The sequence below is a fragment of the Pholcus phalangioides genome, unplaced genomic scaffold (genome assembly GCF_987345545.1).
Source record: "Pholcus phalangioides strain wild (caught in Gottingen) unplaced genomic scaffold, Ppha-v1.0 ptg000004l_1, whole genome shotgun sequence".
NCBI lineage: Eukaryota > Metazoa > Arthropoda > Arachnida > Araneae > Pholcidae > Pholcus > Pholcus phalangioides.
The window spans coordinates 47,916,341-47,938,816 of NW_028301597.1; the positions used below are offsets into that span (position 1 = coordinate 47,916,341).

The following is a 22,476-nucleotide window of genomic DNA, read 5'->3' on the forward strand; positions in this document are numbered from 1 at the left end:
TGAGTCGGTACCAAGTGGTGGCCAATTCAAGTGCGCGAACCACGCCCCCCCCCCCCCGTATCTCCGCCCATGGTTTGAGATCACCGTGTCTCGGCAGTGACATCTCATAAAAGAACGTGTCTATTGACGGATAAATATGGTCAAGCTGAGAGACTCCACCGGCTCAGAGTCTATTCTAGCTCAAGGATGAACACAACTCTAATCATATCATTTCCACTGAGAATTGCACAATGGGTACAGTGAAATTTTCCCATTCTATTTGTGATCACCAAGTTTATTTATAAAACTCATTTTCTTTCAATAATTGTGTACAGCTTTTTGAAAATAAATAAAAAGATATCTATCTACATACAGTATATATAGCGTGGAAAAAAGCATTTTAATGATTTCACTCGTTGATGTCTAGAATGTTCTGACTATGCCGATGAGGTTGGACCTGCTCGAAAGCGAATACAACAAGCAGCAGGCAGAAATCGAGCAGCTCCTCAAAAGAGAAGAAAGAGCTGGCGAATTCCGGGAGAAGGCAGTCACAAAGTACCAAGAGGTCGAAGCCGAGGCTTTTAGCGGTCGACAGGAGAAAGACAGGGTCGTCTTCGAACTGAACAGGGTGCGACAGCAAAAACCGAGTTTAACGTACGAAGAAGACATGAAGGTGATGAATTTTACATGTTTCTGTACATTTTTATAGTTACTATTCAGCATAGGCATGAACTTGTATTGGGCCTTAGCCTCCATAATACCCATAGAATGCCTTGAAACGCCTCGCACCAGTACTTTTAATAACTTTACGCTTATGGTATGCAGTCTAAAAAATGTTGTTCCCACTTCAAAATGTGAAGACAAATTGGCATCACCAGTAGAATACACACGAAACAAGCATAATTCTGACATCATAAATACGTTAGGCTATGCATACATACACACATGCAAGGGCGTAGCGAGGGGGGACTTGGGGGTCTGCCCCCCCCCCGAAATGTGAGAAAATGACCGAAAAAGGGAAAAAGATGGCCAAATCCATTGTTCTGTCCCTTTGGTCCCCCCCCGAACGAAATTTCTGGCTACGCCCCCGCACACACGTTCCTGCATGTATCGATTTCGTTGAAAATTTCGCACAGGAATATGTACGATGTGCATGTATACGTTTCAGTAGAAGTAAATTAACATGAGAGTTTTAATTAGTAGGAAAAAAAAGTAAAGCTGATCTCAGGCTATAGGGCAAGAGCCCCCGTCAGTATCCACCAGCATCTATCATGATGGGATCATCACTCGTATGATCATTTTTTTTCCCATAGCGACAACTTCTGGAAACATTTTTTAAATATATGAATGAGGCTTTTAGACGTCATAAATATCAGCATCACATTGATTTCTATGGGGATCATCCTGTGCCTGTCCCTCAATGTTAAAACTGCCGATTTTACCGTGCAAATGCGTAAATTTAGTAGTGTTTTCCTCCACATCAATGATGAATTGAATTCTCGATTTTCCAAATATTGGGTTTCTTACAGATACGAAGCTCAGAAAATTAAATATAAAATAATTAGCCGGACCCTTTTTCTGAGGTGGCTATCCATGCAATAAGACATATTGATTTCAACTTTTTATTAATATCTTTTGAAGCATGAAAATAAAAATTAATACGTCTCCGTATTGTTTTAAAATATTCAACTGCATCAATCCATATAGTTTAGGTCCTAAATTAATATGGACATAACATCCTAAACTTTAGGATGTTTTGAAATTAGTTATGGGCCCATAAATTACATTGAAGAAATTCCGCAGTTTTTATCAAGAATTTTTTGGAGCAAAAGTAGGCAGATCGATAACTTGAACAAGAAAATTTTCGAAAAATATCTATCATCCCTCAAAAGAAGAAAAAGATTCATTTCCACGTTTATTTAATTTAGATTTGTGTCTTCCATGAGTCACCATATTGGTTACCTTATCTACGGTTTGTATGTTCCTCAAGAAAGAGGGGAATATCAGGTGATCCAAAAAAACCTCATTATCACGTATAGGCACCCATCTTTCCTTTTCCCCTCACTTGTGTGACCGAAAATGCAATATAATGGTGACGCATATTTTGATAGCGTACTTTGAAGTTGAAATTTAATACAATTTATTTCACAGGAATATTAAACACTTTTAAATATAATAATGAGCTGGTTCATGCGACCGACTGGTCTCGAGACAGTTAAGAGAGTGCATTTATCTTTTGTCGCTTGCTGGAACCCATTGAGTCACCTCAATGGTTTTAAACACCAACTGATTTCGAAATATTGTTCCAGATAATTTTTCACAAGTTCTTGAAATAAGCAGAGGAGGGAAACCAAATCGTATTAATAATTTAATAATAGTCTTTAATACGCTTTGAGGGAAGCACTTTGCAGAACGTCATAAATGTATTCACAGTTTTGCAATTTTTACATGTATTTACAAGCAGACACACGCTAACCAGACCAGAGTTCTCTTAGCGCAGTCCAACAACTCTGTCTGACTCATCTCTTGATCGCATCATTTTTATAGACTCGTCGAACATTTGAGAAATAGAAGATTCCAGCATCACTTCTAGTTCCCGGAGAGTGGTGCTTCATGACGGGAGCAGACTTTTGCAGGAATGTTTTCGACCAATAGAATGATCTCTTTCTTCTTTTCCTCATGGCTTTGTTAACTTGAGGGGGTCGTCAGCAAATTACGCTACCGATATTTTCCGTAATAATGTTTTTCAATTAAAATGTGATCTACCTTAATTGCTTTATAAAATCAATAGAATAATAATTAGGCCATGACATTGGACAATATTCTCAAACTTTGTCCGTCAGTCGAGTCTTTGTCATCGATTTGTTACAATCAGCCATAACTACAATTAACATGAAACAACATGTTCAACTGTCTTTTGTTTTATGATTAATCTTCTGACTTTACTTTAAAAAAAAAAATTTTTTTTATTCACATATAGCGAGCATCTACCAAAACGACTCCAGCTGATGAGCTGAATAAAATGAAGAAAGAACAAGAGAGCCAGTTGAATCGGTACAGAGAAGCATTCGAGCAGATAAAAATAGCAACTGGAGTGACAGATATAGAAGTAAGTCACAAAGACACTTCATAAAAAAAAAAATCTTAAATATCATTCGTCATTCATTATAACCAGGGAAAAAAGCATTTAAAGCATAAAAAATAGTGATTGAATCCCTTTTTGAAATTTTTTTCTTTTCATAGGCATGTTTTGATTAATAACTATGTAACACGATTTTTGTCCTTGGTTAGTAAATCACATTTCCCAATGGCTTACAACTAACAAAGATTGAGCACAGCAGTTTTACACTTTAAATTTTGCTTTTATGATCAAAAGAGCTTATTTTTTGTTATTGTGGGAGGAGGGGGGGGGGGGTTGTCAAATACCTGGAAAGCAGGACTACGTGAGTTGTAAGGAAATATGAAAACATTATGCAATAAATGACAGTTCATCCTTTATAATTGCCAGTTACTGATGTCACAAAACTTCGATACCCAAGAGCGACCATTACCAAAAAACATGCCAAAGAAAAGAAATAGCTGATTTGAGACCAAAACTGCAGATATCCAATATGCTATAATCATAGTATTTCTTTATTTGGCATAGTACCATGTGCAATATTAAAATTTTTTCAAAATATTAATATTTTAGTCATTTCAACTGATTTTTAAGAAGCACTAATGCCACATTATACATAAAAATTGGTTACATTAAATAGTCTATCACAGTCCTATAGAAAAAAAACCAGCAGCAGTAAAACACATACAATTTGTTTCCTACATTTTCTATGATAAAAATAAAGAGGCTGGTTTCATTGGATTATACAGTAAACAACGTGGAATACGAAGAACTTCACAAAAAAGTCAAAGACTGAAAGAGAAACTTTGTGGAAAAACATAAAAATCAATACAAAAGTGAAATGTCTAATGTTTCTCCAAATGGCACATCGCATCCTCCATGCTCACCTTGAGAAATTCAAAGAAAGCATGGATGCTTATCTAAAAGAACACCTTTACCAAAGACTTCTTGATTTGGAGCATCTACATAAGAGAGAACACATCGAAAACATCATGGAGATTACTTTTAAGAGCTAAAACATGAAGACGAAGTGTATATGGCAATAAATATGAAAAAAAGTCCCATTGTTTTCTCAATTTAAAATTTTATTTCAACTCTGATTTTATTTTCTGTGAAACATACAGTTTTTTTAAATGACTATCAGTGAGAACTGAAATGATTATTAAACAAACATTCTAGTCACCCTATCAGCCAATGGTAAATCACAAATATTGATTCCCTCTTACCACAAAAGCAAAGGTAGAGAGGGGGAGGGGGGATAATAATTTTCATCATTATTCAGGCCAAAAGCAAACACAACACAGAAATAATAACTTTTACTCAAGGACAAAGAAAACGTTTTTGTTTGTTACATAGTGTAATAGGCCTAATATATTTTCTTTTCCCCCTTCTATCCTTACATAAAATAACTCTAGGATGCTGAGAAACGATTCGTCTCACAAATGGCTATAAAAGACAACCTTATAGACCTCAAAAACCGTTCACAGAAACTGCTCTCAGGCCTCATGAAAGCCAAAGAACGATTTGAATCCCAGAAGCAGATGATGCTTGGTGCCGGTCTTGCAAATCCAGAACAGTAAGATACTTGCCACTTACAACTTACTCTTTTTCCTGTCTTTAAAGCAATTCAATTATAATAACCATTTTCTTTTTTGATTATCAAAAAGCATTATTTTTTCTTAAAAAGTAACAGGAATAAGTAAAGTAAAAAACCTTTCAAATATTCAGTAGGTTATTTTTATAATAATCTACCTCTTTTAATTTATTAATGCGATATAATTGTTTATTGGTACCTAAATTCATTTGAGAACAATCTATTTCTCTTCCTACAAGCTACATCAATGGCCTTCACTGCAGCTTTTCACTTCAGTAGGGAAAGAATTCTTGAGTAAATTACAAGAACCTCGAGCATGAAAAAATTATTTTAATTGAGAATTAACGAAAAAAGTAACGTGTGGGATATATACCGCATCCTCGTCCTAAGGGAATGCTTTGTCTGAAGCTAGGACAGGTTCGAAAAAGAAATTTAAATTTTGCCAGTGAAATTTTTCTTTCATCTTTAGCTGAGGACTGAAAAAAAGAGCTTGACAACAGAATTCTCATTAAAGATGAGAGTGGCGTACTCTTTGGTCTCAACTAAGTTAGACAGTAATCAATTACCTGACTTCATTAGGTCAAAACCTATAAAAATTTATACTCTACCATGACAGAAATTGAAAAGTCAATCATTTTGGAAGGTACCCTAAAGGCAGTAACTACAAACTTGACAAGCATGCATATTCAAAAATATTGAACACTTATCGCAGAATGTTGATGAATATTTTGATTGTATAAGCGGTTTGAAAATTGAATGAATTTTGATTGTGTGCGCTTGTATAAGCCATGCTTGCTTGAGCAAACTGAAGGTATTTACCATGAAAGGTAGCTCTTCAGTGAGCTCTACTGTGTGTTGGTAATATTTATTGGCATTTTTCTTCTATAAACAAGGACAAATCGAGTGTATCATTGCCCCCGAGCTCGACATATTCTAAGTATAAACTGGTGCTTGTGCACGCATAGTTGTACAACATGGTATAGAAAGGGCAATTGTACATTCCCGTGAAACTGATTGAACCTGCATGCTTGTCAAGCTTGCAGCTACATGCCATCTTAATAACAGATACAGTAGTTACTAATGGAGCTGTCAATATCTTATCATACTTCTAACATAAGTAATTCTCAGAAAAAGAAAAATATCCATTTGATTTTTTGCAGCTCTCATCATTCATAACTTATTTTATTAATTTTTCATGTTAATGAAAACATGACTTGAAGTGATAAATGAATACTCCCTAAAGGTGTCAGTTTTTCGTTATTTCATTAATTGAAATAACTGATTAAGGTATTATTGCAATGAATGATGCAGAGCTATCTAATTCTATGATTAATTTAAACTATCATGACAGGTAAATACAGTGATAACTCTGCTAACCAATGACTTGGCTTATAAATTGTTTGACTAACAAAGATGGTTTTTTTTTACGTTTTCCTGCTTTGGCTAACAAATACGGATTCGGTAAACAAACATTTTAGTTGATATAGAAGCATGAGCCAACATGAAATAGCTGATTTGTGAGCTCAATTTTTGTATCAATCAAAATGAATATAATGAGTAACTGTCACTTGAGCCAGATTAATTTATTTCCATCTCCGAATCACTTCCCAGAATCACCATTTCTTTCTCTTTCACAAAGATTTGAAGTCATTTCGTGTAAAGAGAATGATCAAGTTGAGTGAAAATGCATTAAAAAAGCCTCAGACTAGCATAATTTCAGTGCATATTTAAGTCTAAATACTAAATTCTGGACATTCTAGCAACTTATCTTTTCCATCTGCATGTATGCAAAAGAGAACTGAGCTGACTATATCACATAGCCCACCCCCTCACAAACTTTCTTTTTTGACTATGGTTCACAAACGTGACTGCATAGCGTACATAGTTTAAAATGACAAGATGTTTATCTCAGCATTCGGTCAATTTAAATTTTTTTACAGTGCTTTTCTTGGTACATTGTGAAAGTTACTTTGAAATTTTATGCATTGCCTGTGGAAAAAATTAAATAATTTTCCATAGAAACCAATGGAAAATCACACTTTGGCTAACGAATGTGATTTTAGAATGAATTGTCTTTGTTACCAAGGTATCGCTGTATATAACCACAGCGCACTAATTTATCTAGAGAAGGCAAGTTCCAAATAACAGTATAAACATTTTCAAATTAAAGAGGATTTATTTACACCAAATTCAGTATTTTTAGTCTGTGGCTTAGTCCCTTTCTCTAACGCCCTTTCTCATTTCATACAGATTTCACCAAAAATACAATGCCTATTTGCATATTCTTGAAAATTGTCATTGTCATGTTAGTTCATGTATGTATTACCAGAAAAGTGAAAGATCTCAAATGTTGCTCGAGTTCATGTATGTATTACCAGAAAAGTGAAAGATCTCAAATGTTGCTCGAGTTATCTTCAGATTTCTCAACTTTTTGAGAGTAATGTATGGACATATGAGTTTTCAAATGAGAGTTACATCGGAAAGACTTTTGACAAATAGAACATTTAAAAGGTTTCAGTCCTAGGTGGACAAACTTGTGTCGTTTCAAGCTTGAATGGTACTTGAAAATTCGATTACACTGATTGCACTCTATCACTTTTTTAGCGGAATGCAGGATCGTATGGCTCTTTAAGATGCGTCTGTTGAGGAAAAGCTCCCCACAGATTTCACATCTAAATCTTCTCGTAGCTGGAGAATGATACTTCAACGTGTGCCGCAGTAAACTCGTTCTATATGCATATGCGCAACCACATTCTTTGCATTCAAATTTTTTGTCATATTCATGAACTTGCAAGTGACCAGTGAGTTGATATGGTCTGTGAAACTCTTTGCCACAAATGTTACATCTGTGCAATTTTTTTTCTGCATGTTTCAGTTTGTGCTGGTGACAAATTAGCTTGCTTGAAAATGTCGCTCCGCAAATCGTGCAAACATATGATTTCTGGTGCGAATCTGAATGGCGTTTAAAACCACTGTAAAAACGAAAAGATTTGCTACAAGTGGTGCAATGAAATGCTCTCCTTTTGGAATGGCTCTTCAGATGTTCTCCCATCAATTCCGGAGTCTCAAAATGACTGTCGCAAATGTTGCATGTCAAAAGATTTTTCTTACTCAAGACTTTAGAATGAGCCATAAAACTTTCCTTGTTCCAAAATTTCAGGCCACAAAATTTGCAATGATATATTTTCTGACAGAAGTGCTCTAAGCGATGGACATCAAGTGCTTCTTGTGATTCAAAGTTTGAACTACATAAGTCACATGAATAATGTTTGTGTGTTAAGTTTAAAGAACTGTGTTGTGAGTCTGAAGGTTTGAGCAGCGAATCACTGTCACCATCTGATGTATTGTCACTAGGATTATCAGCATTGTTCTTTTCATTCCAGTCGTAAATATCACTGTTAGATGATGAAACTGTGGTCTGTGATGAATCTGATGAAGAGAAGAAGCCCAACTCGGATGAGTCACTTTCAATATGAACAGAATGAAATTCCATCTTCTTATTGATAATAGTCACTCATTCACTTTTTTTCCCAAAAGGTCAATATCAGCAACTTTTCCCCGAAAAAAAATAATTGCATAATAATGTACCCAGCCTTAAATAGTGCAGTGAAGAAGTCTCTTTAAAGAGGAAACACTTGCAGAGTGCAAGAATAATTCACTAATTCAAGGTGGAGGTCTTATCAGCACAATGAACCTACAAGAAAAAAATACTAACAGTGAAAAATAATTTAGAAGCTTATTTTTAGACATTTTACTGTGTAAATTATATTGAATTAAACTTGCGAGCACTGAACCCTAACATTTCTTCGATGTGCATGAACTTGGAATTCAAGTAATGATTTCACAGGTGAGGTACATATACAGTATAAGTATGATTATGATGCAATAATGTGAAAACTGTAATTTACCAACCTTAATGAGGGTCTAAAACTATGTACCTGAACAATCATTATCATCAGTTTTACATATAACATTTCTACCAGTGAGTGAGTCTATTTAAATAGTGACAATTAGAAATTTGAAGAAATTTGTTTTAACCTTTTACCCTCATGTTTTTATGAGAATACAGTCGAATCTCATTATAATGAACTCCAAGAGACCAAAGAAATCACTTCGTTATAAAGGGATTTCAGGTTTTTGCATTGTTCCTATGTAAACTTATCTGGGAGATTACAAAAGTGTTTGTTAAAACATGATTTTTTTTTCTTTGCTATAATGGTATTCATTAAAACAGGATTCGAGTGTATAACCATTTGTGTATAATACCTATTGCAAATATCTTTATATAGAATTTAAAAGTAAGTATTTATAACCAGTATTCTATGCATAACCTTTAAAGATGTCATAAACCCTTGCTCTGAAGCTAAAATTACGTAGGTCGTTTGATAAGTAAGGTAAATCTATATGACATTGCAGCACAATCATTTTCAAATTAGTGCAACTGTAAATATCATCACGCTTCAAAACCTGTCACAAGAAATTAGAGTACAAAGAGCTTTGAGGTTTATTTTTTAGTGTTATTATAAGTTTGAGTTGTAGCAGTTATTCTGGAAAGTATAATACAAATAGTGTTGTGCAACAAATTTTTTTTTTATCTTAAAGCTGAATAGGAATGAGTTCATGAGGATTCTACACCATCATTATAAAGACCATTTATATATTTTTGGATCAATGAATTTAAACAGACCACATGTTCACAGAAGAACAGCGAGTGCCCTGAGTGTCTAGTTTAGGTCACCACCTTGGAAATTATTGGAAAAGTCTATGGTATCGAGATGGCAGATAGAAGTTGCTTGAGATAACTGATATTGTGGGCATCCCTTGTGAGCAAAACTTCGTCATCAGCTCTGCCCCTCTGAATCCTAACGCATATTGTATTGGTGGGATTAGAGACGTACACGGAAGGGGGGGGGGCATAGATCAAAAATTTGTTTTTTTAATGCAAAAAATAATTTTTTTTAATTGAAATTTCAGAAGAAAATACCTTTATATGTTGTTATAATCAATTTCTGTTAATTTCAATGTTAGTTGAAGGCTATGAACTCAAAATTTATCTTTAATAAATTCATTGCGACCTACCCTCTAAGCCATATAATGGTAAATCGTATAAACACCCTTGGCCCACGGACCAAATATGGCCCTGGGGGTTATCTGATGCGGCCTGCCCTCCTCAAACCTAATTTTGTAAAAATGAACTAAGCGTCACATTTGCAGATCACTTAAGTGATCCGTGGTACAATTCCAGAACATTTAAGTGGCCTGTGGCATATTTTCAGATCACTTAAATGACCCGAGACACAGTTGTAGAACACTTAAGCGATCCGCGACACATTTAGATGTCCTTAAGTGACACGTGACGTCGTTTTAGAGCACTTAAGTGGCCCCCAGTGTCGTTCTACATCACTCAAATTACTCGCGGCACATTCTCAGATTATTTAAGTGATGCGTGCCACAGTTCCAGAGCACTTAAGTGGCCTGGACACATTTCCAGAGCACTTAAGCAGCCCGGACACATTTCCATATCAATTGGATTCGAGAAACACATTCAGAAATCACTAAAGTGCTCTGTAGGGTACTTATCAATGGGGCAGGGGGGTGTTACTTCAAGTTCCCACAAACTATCGAAAGGTTTTTTTCGTTTTTGGCACACTGAGTAAGATGCCATTAAAAATATTTCATATTTTCATAAAGGGTGGTTGATGACGTAAGCATTATCCAAACCCCCTTCCCCCCCGTCATCAAAAGTCAGCAAATCAGAAACCCTCTCCCCCATCGATGATGACATAATACTTGAACGGCCCCTAACCCTTGAGACTTTCAGAGTTAGTTTTTGGCTGTGGGTGAAACATGTATTCACCAGCATACAACAGAGACAAAACAACAACAAAAACAGTGGATGAAGTTGAAACGGCACCAAAAAAGCAAAGGCTGTTTTGTCTACTAAAAAAAAGATAACCACATTTTTTGGGGATTCTCTCAAACTTTGCAGAAATCTCTCATACACTAAATTCTAGGGATTTGACCCTGTGCGACTTTTTCCTGCCCCCCCAATATTTAAAGTTTTGCTTGGTGAAAGAATTTTTTCATCAAATGAAGAGACCATTGCAGCTGCAAATGATTTTTTTTTTTTTTGAAGAGTTAAAGAAAATATATTTTTCTGATGGGATAAAGAAATTCTAACATAATTGAAGAAAGTGTGTGGAGCTTGAAGGAGACTATGTTAAAAATAAAATAGAACTTTTCCAAAAAAGGGAGGGGGAAACACCTATTTTACCTTACTTATCAAATGATCTTCGTACTCTAATGACTAGGAAAGAAAAATGATAAGAAAGAGGTTTTGCCATCGACCGAAATAAGGATTTTGATCAACCTGTTTTAGATAAAAATCCAATTAATTATAAACAACAAACATGCATGATTGCAAAATGCTGACTAACTGCACCTAAAAAACTGCAGTCACATCCTCTTTGTTCTAGAGGTCTACATATAAGTATGTTTAGGTTTAATGGTTTTTAATGATTATTTTTAAATATGTGACCTGAGGTACACATGTGTACCCAACTTAAATGGTCATAGTAAAGATATTGAACCAAATTAATTTATTTACTACATTTTTTTTAATGAAATTTGCTTTTTAAGTGGCATTTTGACATACAATAAACAGTAATCGATCTGAAAAAAAGTTTTTTAATAGCAGTTTTGGTTCAGGGGCGAAGAGGATAAAGAGGATACATTCTATTAAATTTAAAAAAAAACTTTACAGAATTATGCTGTATGTTATAAGCAGTGTTGTTCTTCTTTCTCTCATTAAATAAACACTAATTATGTGATTTGTATTAGGGCAATCGAAGATAAGCTGGCAGATTGGGAAACAACTTATGAAGAACAAAGTAAAAGAAAAGAGACAGCCTATGTCGAATGCAAGCGTGTTTCAAGAACTGTGAACGATGTTAAGATATCTTTATGGCAGTTATTGCAGCTGATGGAGCATCATTTGTATGGGGTATGAAACAGTTTGACTTCACTAACATTTTGATTTGATACACTTTAGCTATATACATGTGATATAGCAATGCCATTTTTTTTATAAGCGCTTCAAAAAATGATAATAAAAATTTGAAAAAGACCTGAGCCTGAACCATTGAAAAAACGTTTAAACAGTGGATGGTCGTTGCAATTTATTTTGTACTGCAAAGAAACAATGATTTCTACTTGGATGACTTTTCAAAAAGACTCTTAACTGCCTTCTTTTTTGCATCATGGTAACATTGTCTCCTGAGATTATTTTCCGGCTCGAGATTATTTTCCATGGTTTTGAGCTAATTCAAAATTGAGAATTTTTGTACCATTTTCTTCGCAGTGGAACTTCTGTCTTTACATCTCCAAATAATCCATTCGTTCATTTCATGATATTTATACATTTACTATTGAAATATAGAATAAATTTTTTTCGTGTCTACTCGAAACGAACACACACACATCCACAGAAATGAAAGTTAATAAAAACTAATTATTTCCTATGGTATAAGCAAAACTCAGAGGAAATGACTTCAAAATATCTCAGATGAAACTTGTTCTGACTACACTGCACTTTTATCAAGTGTCGCATATTATAATAGGAAAAGAGAAATTGACAACGTTTCACTTGCTGTCCGAGTAAGGATAATCCGGCTAATAATAATTTAGATGAAGCCACTGCCATGTTAAGATATCAGGGAGTGACGGCCTGTTTTTCTAAATTGGAGTGAGGGCAATAGAATAAGAATATTTATCCCTACACTTAACCCCAAAAATCTCACGCATCCTATCATTATTATTTTCCTAAAATGAACTGAAATCCAAACAATGCCACTTCAATGTAATTCAAGAAATATAGACAATTAATTACAGGCAGAGTAAAATACTTCCAATGGTAAAAAACAAATTCAGGGATTATTTGAAAATTGTAAAGATGCTTTTCACAGCAGTCCCGCACTGACTATGCTTTAATATAAGCTTCAGTGCTGAATTGACTAGCTCAATTTATATCTGTGATGCGTGTTAAATGTTGTGTACAAACTGAGTGGAATGTGGAGCCTCTCACATCCGTATAAAAGCATATATCTGCAGCAGTAGATTTAATAACAGCTCAAATGTAACTAAAAACTTGGCAAAAGATTGAGTATCATTTAGACATCAGCTTAGCCACTAATGGTGTTCACGTTAAGCTTCATTAACCTGCAAATTAGCTGACAACAAGGAGTTGCCCTCTTTAATGCAACTAAAATTGATAAGCAATCATGAGTAGTTATGTCATTATAAACAATTAGTTTTGGGTACTTTTAGCCCCTGTCAGTCCAAAAAACTGCCCAAACTTGTCACCAACACTATCAATCTAAAAAAACAACTAATAACATTCTTGTGTCTTTCATAAGTGATTGTGACCTTTTATTCCGTTTTTTTTAATTAGCACACATCTTCCCATTTTGAAAGTGATTAGAAAAGTTTGTATGTACTACACAATGCATAATGGTTCTAGCCTCCTATTACACTCAACAATATTTAAAAATGACAATTTCAATAAACCACAGGAGATGGTTTTTTTTAGATAACAGTGACTTGATTGGTAATTTTCTTCTTCATTAGTATGACATGATTCCTGCCTCAACAATGCCTGATATACAACTGCCTGATTTGGTGAAGCTTGTGAAAAATATGCTGGAAAAAATTATGGATGACTTGGAAAGTCGAGACGTCAATGGTTTGATTTGTCGCATCAAAGAAGAGCAGGTGAAGATTTTAGGAGCTATATAAACATCATTTACCACTCAAAAACTACTTCGTCCATCTTGTTGCAAATTATTTCTATGACAAAGGGAAAAAATGGAATGTCTTCTAATCCCCATCTTATTTCTGCCACAGACTTATTGATTACGCAGTACAGTGATACCTCAGTTAACAAATGCTTTAGCTTACAAAATTGTGGCTAACAAAGATTTTTTTTTTACATTTCACTGCTTTGGCTAATAATGATATTCGTTTGCACCAATTATGAGAATTACTGTCACTCGAATTCAATTAACTCATGTCCACATCAGAATCTTTTTCCAGATATACCATGATTTCTCTTTCTGAAAGTTTTCTAAGCATTTCATTTACCCTTGTCAAAAACGGGATAAAATGAAAGATTCAGCTAATAGAAAATGCATTGGAAAAAAGGGAGCATATGCCTTTCAAAGCACGCCTGCTTTCAGTGCTAGACTCTTAGCATCAAACTGAACAGTCTGGACTATCTAGGAATTTATCTTTTCCATCTGAATGTATGTCACAGAAAAATGAGCTGACCAAATCACAAATAGATGGGACACCAGCAAACTCAACTGGGTTGTGTCAACACCAGCCTTTAGTAGACTAAAGCTGGTGTTGGTTGTGTACATTAGTGTAAAATAAAAATATCATCAGTGTCTAATCTTGTTGTAAATTCTAATTTGTTTAATTTTGAAGCTGTTCATTTTAGTCTTTGGTCAGTTTTTTAGCAGTACTTGGAACAAATTAAACTATTTTCCATAGAAACCTATGGGAAATAGTTATTTCGGCTAATGAATGATCACTGTATAAATCTGTGACAGAAGTGAAATAAGTGAAAGACTTAAGAAATTTTGATTGGATTTTGATACTTATCAGAATTGACAGAGAGCAGAGAAATATTTATTTTTCTCACAGTTTAACATATCTCTGCATTTCCTACATTTATAACAACAACAATTTGCACTTGAATACAGCTTGCTGTATTAATATATGTCTAAGCAATATTTTCAGAAGTTATGGAGGTTATATTTGTATGTTGAGATTATAATCTTTCAAATGCCTGACAAACCTCTGATTGTAAGAAGCCATAATGCATTTGGGTACATGCAGGTTTATTTATTAATAAAGAAAAAAGATTGAAAATATCTTTAAATAGAGTTTATCACATTTATTGATGTGTTTATTATCTTGCAGCCTTTCATAAAGGATCTAGAGAATGGGAGTCTTGCTGAATTATCTGCTTTTAGGAGATCAAAGCTCAAACCAGGAGGTATCAAACACATTTCAACTGTTATTATTATCAGCAATACTATGTGCATTATAAAATTACAAACAAAAAACTCTATTTTCAAAATTTCTTTTTAAGCAACAAGAAAATATTGTAGAATCATGCTTCACAACTGAATATGCATTAAGACAGGGCTGGACAAATCTCAGATGCCAGGTCATCATGGCAACTAAAATATTGATTTTGGCACAAACAATTTTTGTTGTTTAATTATTAAATTTCAGGCTGAGAGCAGCACAAAATGTTTGGAATTAATAGCAGCATATCTGCCAATGTGAAAGAGGGTCATTAAGCCTAGAAAAAGATAAAAGAAGTATTATTTTGGACATTTTTCTTCGGGTAAAAGTTTTTTTGATGAGGATTTTTTTGTGATTTGTCCAATCCTGCTTTAAGATGTGCAAATCTTCATTATTGGAGTCATTATCTCTTGCTCAGATGGCAGAATGCTATAAGTAGATTTTTTAAAATTTCACAATGGGAAATTTGTAACTAATATTTTGCCAAAATGCGATACAGTGGCTTTTTGAGTTATTACAATTTGCCTCCATTGCTTCCTCATAAACTGAAAGAGAAAGACAAAATTTGCCATCTTAAAAATTTTAACGAATGAGAACTTAAAATGCAAACCCATTTTTTTGGAAAAAGTGAAATAACATTTCGCCATCAAAGCACAGATCTGTAATGAAAGAATAAACTGAAACATTAAACTTTCCCCCCAACATATAATTTTATATAATAACTCATTTACTGCATCCCCCTTTGCATTAGCCGGCATACTGTCTGATTTCCGTTGGCCGCAAAACAGAGTGCTGCCCTGCGTCGTGTCGTGAACGCGTCTCAATTTGTGCTTTGCCTAAAACGCAACGGCACCAGCTTTTTGAGTGTTGGGTCTGGTCCATTCCCAGCATGCCAGAAAAAGTGAAGTAGAATAAGAATCACAGCATGCATTCAGTCTAATTCAATGGATTTTTAGTATAAAGATATTTAAGAATTTTTCAGAATTTGTAACTCAAATTTCCCAGCATGCTGGCTTCCCTCTATGTTTCCCAGCATGCTCACTAATGTGGAGAAATACAGTAAAAATAACATTTTTTTTGTAATTGCTAGAATCTTGGCACACCTAAAACATTCTGCATTGGCAGGGGGGGGGGGGCTAGGGCAAGCGACAAGGCATCCCTACCTGGGGAGACATCAAAGTTTTGAAGAGAAAGTACGAGAACTTAAAAGCATTTATAAAACCAACTTAAAAGCAACTACTAAGTAATATGCTTTTTCTTTAAAGTAAAATTTTGATACAAGTAAGGGTATGGAGGGGCACATGCAGATTTTAAAAGGTTAGATCAATAGTTCTCGAAGTGGACATCATAGTAAGCTGTTGATATTGATGTATGCCTGTTCACTACTTCGGTAATTCTATTTTGGGTTGCCATGTGTAAACTTCAACCAAAGCAAAAGAACTGTGGAAGACAAAAATTTGAGAACTACTGGCTTAGAGGGAGTTACTGCAACCAAGCTTGAAAATGTGTAGGGTGCAGCAGGACTTGACAAGTTCCTGGCTCCAGGTTGCCATGGGAACTAAAAAAATTGGTGTTGACATCTAAAATTTTTGGTTTTTAGTTTGAGAACAACACAACATCTTTTAATGCATATCATTGTATCATATCCGGTCACTATGTCCTGGAAAAGTTGAAAGAAAAATTACTTTTTGGTGTATTTTCAAGAAAAAAAAGTTTTTCTGGTGCCGAGAATTATTATTTTTTGTAGTAATATATCAAGTGTATTTTGACTCATTGTTATAAGCCACAATTCCTTAATCTTCACAGCATATAGAAATGCTGGAGAATGCCATTCAAAAATTTCTGCTCTATAGTTTATTAATTTATATATCTAAGTGCTGTACTAAAAATTTATTCCCACAGAAGTGGAATCAAGCAGTGACGAAGAAGAAGAGGAGGCACGAAAGAGAAACATAATGGAATCAAAGAAAGAAGATCGCAATTATGCCACTTTGAGGGAAAAACAGAAAGGAAAAGGCAGAAGTCTCAAATTGTAACATTGAGACTGAAAAGAAATGAGAAGGAATATAAATAAAAAGTAAACTTGATTCTGACGGAGTACACAAGCATATCTAAGGCTTGAATATATGCTTCATACATCATACAAGTGAAATAGCAATTTCTTTCTGATTTCTTGTATTATAAATTATTTATTCAGAGTTGATGTAATAAAATATTAAAATCACCATAAAAAAGAAACCGATTTTAATTTCAATTGCTTTGTTCAGTCTTATGAGCATGATCAATACAAACCTTTAACCTTTTTAATTTTTACAAGTAAATATAATTTGTTCATTATGAGGTTGCATTAGGTCTATGCCATTTTGTGATGGAGCAATTAAATCCTGATGCAATTTTGATTTCATTCCGAACAGCTACACAGGTAGGCCTTTCACTAATCCCTGAACTGGGAACTTACTGATTTTGAGCAGGAGCCTTCCCATGACATGTACGGCAAGTGGCCAACTGAGCTCTTTTGTAACATTGTGTATGTGTGTGCGTAATGCTCACGGGCATTGATAAAATATAAATGTGGCTCGTGCTGTGTCAACGGTTGAAGACTCCTGAATCATTAGAATGTGATAACTACTTGGTTGACAGATAGCTTGACTTTAGACTCCTTACATAAAGTCTATTAGCCTTTTTTTTTAATTCACAAAGTTTTCTGTAGAAACTTTTATCCTATGTTACACTCTACTTAGTCCCTTCACATACAGGCTTTTGGCAACACATTTGAATGATACATATATAGTTGAACTACCAGGGATGGATCTCTGAAACTGGTATCTTTGTTAATATTTAGGAAATAAAGTGGGAGGAAAAAAAAGTGGAGCAGGTTCCCCTTTCTCCTACATACGTGATACTAATTTGTTTTACTCGCAAAACCATAGTGAGAGAGAAAAGAAAATAATATTAAGGTAAAGGGGGAAAAATCAATTTCTACTCTTAAAGTTACCAATAAAGTATACATTTTGTCCATCTACTCTAGGCTGAGATATCTCGCCCTTATATAGAAAAAAAAAAAGAGAGGTTACAACTTTAGATTTCCTTAGCTAATCCCATATATTTCTTAAAGCAACTCATGGTAATGAAATAACTTACCAAGCTACACATTTTAAAAGATAAAAAAACGAGAAAAAAAAACCTCTTGCATAATATTTTTTATACCCTGGCCAATATTCGGGGTTTCTTACAATGCCAAATAATTACAAAACATTTTTTTAATTGGCTCACTCACCCCTTCCCCCCCATGTGCAGCTACACATGTAGATCATGCCTATATATACAGCCATGCCTATTCCTTACCAAGGTTGTATCAGTTTTGACTGAGGTTGGGCTAAAACTATTTTAACAAGCCTGGCCAGTTTTAACCACTTAAACTCAAACCTTATAATTCTTTCCATTAATTCTTAAAGAGTAGTTTCATGAGACTGCCTCAATAACCCAATTCAATTTACAACTGAAGAAATAAAGTATGAATATTTAAATGTAGATTAGTATAAATACAAGCATGTCAAAAATAAAAAAATAATCAATACAAATCAGGGTTGGCAAGATTTTGGACATTATAACATCAAAAACCAGAGTATTTACCATGTTGTCCAACAGTCCATATCTAATCACCAGGGCTAGGATTTTTATGACCTAAAAACTGTTTGAATATGCTCCATAAAAAATTCAATTATGCCCTAAAAAAAGCTAAACTAGGCCTTAAAAAAACCTAAAAACATGCTTTTATAAATAGGCTGACCATATTTCCTCGAGAAAAATACAGGAAATTAAAGGAAATATCCAATCACAGTTAAAAATTATGACAAAGGTTCACAAATAAAATTGTCAACACTTGCTAATATCACCAAAAAAATCATGAATCATTGCCAAAAACAATGTCAAAGGTTAGTAAAATTGCCAATTACAAAGCTTATGGAAAAAAATCCTTGTTCATTGTTATGCTGAAATATATAAAAGGATGCTCCAAAATATGACTCAAATTCTGAAGATCATGAAAAATGGCCTAAAATAGCTGAAAATCATGAAAAAATATCTCAAAACCCCTGATAATCATGAAAAAAATGCTATATTGTGTAAAAAATATTAAAATATGCGAAGTCATAGAAATCCTAGCATTACTAATAGCTGTATCCAGGTCATCATGGCAACTAGAAAATCGATATTGGCACCTAAAATATTCGATTTGTGATTGCTAAATTAAGAGTCCAAGGATGACTCACAAAATTTGCTGAATTCATCACATAACTCCTTTGCATGTTGAAAAATTTAATCAAGTCCCAGAAAAGACGAAAAATATTTACTAAGAAAATTTTTTTCTTAAGCAAAAACCATGGTTAGGTCCTAGGAAATTTGGCTGTCACCAAGATATTTTTTTGATTTTGCCTTTTTTCCAAAACGTCCACCTCATAGCCATACAAGAAAATATGGATGAAGTTAGAATATATATGAGCAGATAAAGAATGGTGTGAAATTTAAAAAAAAAAACAAGCTAAATAATGGAAAAATTGATTGCCGTTCATTTCAACCATTTGAAGATGCTTATGGTAACCCATTCGAAAAGGTCTGAACCGATATCTACCAGGATGGTTGAAACAGGTTACTTATTTCAGTTTTCAGAATCAGTCTTTACTTGTTAAAAGTAAAAACTGATTTAGATTTAAAATGTAATATAAAAGAGAAACAGTTAAAACTATCACTACATCAGTTTTAAAAGAATTTCAATATATTTGATAGTTTTAATCACTTTTGGTTAGTTAAATCCATTTTAGTCAGTGGTTTGGACAAAGTTCGTTTTGGCCAGCTAAAATTACAACCCTGTTCTTTACCAAACAACTGCTCTATCCATTTTTTTTCTCCGGACACAAAAATTGCCTTGCTTCTTGTTATTTCCACAAGACACGTCTGATAATGAAGTAACTCGTTCATTCTATCTTAAAATTTAAATATGTGTTCAAACAATAGCATTATAATATGATTTCTTTAAATTTAAACAATTCCTTAATCATTTTTTTAATGTTTTTACAAATTAGATGTCTTTCACTTGTGTATAAATATTCTGAACAGGGACTATTGCAATTGTTTCTACTTCTCGGAATTGCAAGTATTTTAAAGTCAATGAGAAATAGCAATCAGAAAGTTTTATGTTTACAATAAAAGTTTTGTATTTTTCAACTTAAATAATTTTTTTCTCATAATAATGTAAACCTGATTATTATTATGGTTTTTTATTTGTGCAACTCCATGAAGAATTATACAATGCTTATTACTTACTTAACAGAAGTAGCTGGTTGAGTTAGATCATATATATTTTTATGTTTACTGCAATGAAGTGAAAATTATATTATGACATACTTCTTAAATCTTAAGACTTGCGGGAATAGCTTATTCCTTCTGTAAGCTTGTCTTTGATGCTTTCAATATCAGCGATTAAAGAGCTCTTTAAATCTTCTAACTGTTGTTTTCTCATCTCCAGAAGCTCACAATGTTTCTCAAGAGATTCAAAGGTTTCAGAAAATCGCTTCATCTGAAAAATTCAGCAATGAACACCATAACACAACAGATTTTTTTTTGACATGAAATATTCTTATAATATATAATATCTCAATACAAGAAAGTGAGGAAAAAAAACCAATGCAGAATTATTTGTGATAAAATCATGAAAAAATGTGAGATGGACAAAGCTGACAATTGAGCTATCAAAATTATGAACATAGACTAGTTTAATTAGTTAGTTTAGTAGCATTAGTTCAGAACTGCAGCAGTCATTGAACTATTAAGTGAAGGTCAATCAATTATAAACTGATAACTAGAGTCAAGGATGCCCATGAGCAACTGAGTACAGTGTAATTTAAATTTCTATATCATAAGCCAAGGGGACATATCGTTTTAGAGGAGGGAACACCCCATTAAACGACTTTCACATTTACATGAAATTTAAGTTTAGCCTTGATTCTTTTCTCTATATTTTAACGCTAAAATATTTTATTTATCTGTCACACAACTTAAAATACACAATTTAGAATGGAATCCCAAATTTTGGGAAAAAATTCATTTCTATTATTAGAATCCTAATTTTTTTTGCAGGTGGCATAAATATGCAACTGAAATCATCTTTCATGAATATAGTCACCAAAAAGCTACTAATTTGAAAGGTATTGTCAGCACACAATAAAACATATAGGCCTAAGCTTTCAATGGGCTGACAATAATTTTAAAGAGGGCACCGAAAGTGAAAATGACTAAGTAGAATTAAAAAATTGAGGACATTGTTTTGGCTGTGTTGATATATAGTGTGTAGCATCTTTTATTGCAGCGGTTCTCAACATTTTTTGAAAAAAAAAAATCCCGTGGTGGAGCCCCATTATGCCTTCTTGCCAAATTTACTGATTTTAGGGTAGTGCAAGCGGAGAATAGCTGTTTTATTGCATCAGTTGTTGGCGACATTCATGCTTGGTTGGGCAAATTGCTGTTGGGGGTTGGCAAGAATGGTGTTGATTAAGCACATAACAAATCACTGATAGATCACAAGGATACCACTACCATGTGTGTTCAAATCAATTCAAATGATTAGGCAGAAATGTTTTTGATTTTAAACAAAATTCAAGCGCTAATATAAATGAAACAGAAACTCCGGCAGTCAACAATGTTTGGTATTGCTCGAGTGATGAACATAATGTTCACTTGGATATGTATAAAGACCATACGTCACACATTAAACAAAAATGTCCAGTTTTTTGGTAAATCTCCAATCACCCGAACTGAGGGGGAATGAGCTATATTTGAATGATGATTGTGTGGTGTTGCTGAGCATTACCATTCAAATGATTGGTGTTGCTTTAGCAAAATGAGCATATATGTTCTTGCGTTCCTGAACAGAAACAAGGAAAGAGAATTATTGTGCATATAGAGCATCAATATGCTCGCAACTGTGCTATTATTCAAAGTTTAAAATTGTATTATATTTTCATTGATTCTATAATAAAAAAAAGTTGTTGCCCTCACGGCTATATAGGCTTTTCGAGGGCTATCCACAGAAATATCACTCTCCTTCGGCTCATTTTCAGAAGCTTTAAGTTCATTCTCACCTACAATCGAGAGAAAAATATTATAATCTTTATGAAAAGTTTACTGAAACAATAAAATGAAAACACATGGAGAAACATCTAAACTCTTGGAGCTATGTATAAAAAACATCGAAAATTTTACCAGTAACTACATAATTTGACTCTGGTGGTAAAGTTGTGAAAACCGTGTCATCATCTTTAGCGACCTCTATATCTTCCAATATCATACTTTTATTTGAAATAACTGGTCTAGCAGGTAGAGATTTTTTCTTCAAGTACATGCTAAACAATAACTAAATTAATTGAAGGAATAAATCAAACTTGACTTGAATGATTAATGTCCTCTATACCACTAAATAAAAAAAAGAGCTAATCCACAAGAAGTAAATATGGACGGCTATGACCCTGAACTATTAATTATAAACAATGTGATTTGATTTTTTTCTTTGGATCATTGGATTTTTTCTTTCTTTAAAATCATTTATTAAAAACTATGCATCAATTTTGAATTAAAATGTTTATAAAATACACATATCATACTTACAATTCTCTTTTTATCAGTAAATTTAAATGTGCTT

The 22,476-nt window shown here is 33.7% G+C and overlaps 3 protein-coding genes across 4 annotated transcripts; 1 reads left to right on the plus strand and 2 right to left on the minus strand.

Annotated features, from left to right (window-relative positions):
- Nucleotides 1–412: 412 nt before the first annotated feature.
- LOC149087749 (uncharacterized) lies at nucleotides 413–17,011 on the plus strand. The gene is made up of 7 exons (XM_089231642.1): nucleotides 413–652; nucleotides 2,960–3,088; nucleotides 4,513–4,673; nucleotides 11,532–11,694; nucleotides 13,317–13,460; nucleotides 14,673–14,748; nucleotides 16,686–17,011. Exons 1-7 carry the CDS (start codon nucleotides 419–421, stop codon nucleotides 16,817–16,819), a joined length of 1,041 nt encoding a protein of 346 aa, XP_089087768.1. The 5' UTR covers nucleotides 413–418; the 3' UTR covers nucleotides 16,820–17,011.
- LOC149087750 (uncharacterized) lies at nucleotides 7,084–8,184 on the minus strand. Its single transcript, XM_089231641.1, has one exon. It carries the CDS (start codon nucleotides 8,182–8,184, stop codon nucleotides 7,084–7,086), a length of 1,101 nt encoding a protein of 366 aa, XP_089087767.1.
- LOC149087751 (uncharacterized) lies at nucleotides 8,248–22,296 on the minus strand. 2 transcript variants are annotated; one of them, XM_089231643.1, is made up of 4 exons: nucleotides 22,041–22,296; nucleotides 21,837–21,919; nucleotides 20,187–20,358; nucleotides 8,248–8,385 (listed from the first exon to the last, which is right to left on the minus strand). In XM_089231643.1, exons 1-3 carry the CDS (start codon nucleotides 22,177–22,179, stop codon nucleotides 20,197–20,199), a joined length of 384 nt encoding a protein of 127 aa, XP_089087769.1. In that variant the 5' UTR covers nucleotides 22,180–22,296; the 3' UTR covers nucleotides 8,248–8,385; nucleotides 20,187–20,196. The 2 variants fall into 2 exon arrangements, with proteins under 2 accessions (XP_089087769.1, XP_089087771.1); XM_089231645.1 differs by lacking the exon at nucleotides 8,248–8,385 and adding an exon at nucleotides 18,423–18,511 and having other exon boundaries at nucleotides 22,041–22,280.
- Between the last annotated feature and the right edge of the window lie 180 nt (nucleotides 22,297–22,476).

Bases quoted from the DNA above. Each gene is read 5' to 3' on its own strand.
- LOC149087749 (XM_089231642.1), top strand. From the start codon at position 419: ATGCCGATGAGGTTGGACCTGCTCGAAAGCGAATACAACAAGCAGCAG. The intron at 11,695-13,316 runs GTATGAAACAGT...CTTCTTCATTAG, and splicing joins TGGAGCATCATTTGTATGGG to TATGACATGATTCCTGCCTC. The intron at 13,461-14,672 runs GTGAAGATTTTA...ATTATCTTGCAG, and splicing joins GTCGCATCAAAGAAGAGCAG to CCTTTCATAAAGGATCTAGA.
- LOC149087750 (XM_089231641.1), bottom strand. From the start codon at position 8,184: ATGGAATTTCATTCTGTTCATATTGAAAGTGACTCATCCGAGTTGGGC.
- LOC149087751 (XM_089231643.1), bottom strand. From the start codon at position 22,179: ATGTACTTGAAGAAAAAATCTCTACCTGCTAGACCAGTTATTTCAAAT. The intron at 21,920-22,040 runs GTAAAATTTTCG...TCTCGATTGTAG, and splicing joins GTCAAATTATGTAGTTACTG to GTGAGAATGAACTTAAAGCT. The intron at 20,359-21,836 runs GTGAGGGCAACA...TGAATTTTTCAG, and splicing joins CTCGAAAAGCCTATATAGCC to ATGAAGCGATTTTCTGAAAC.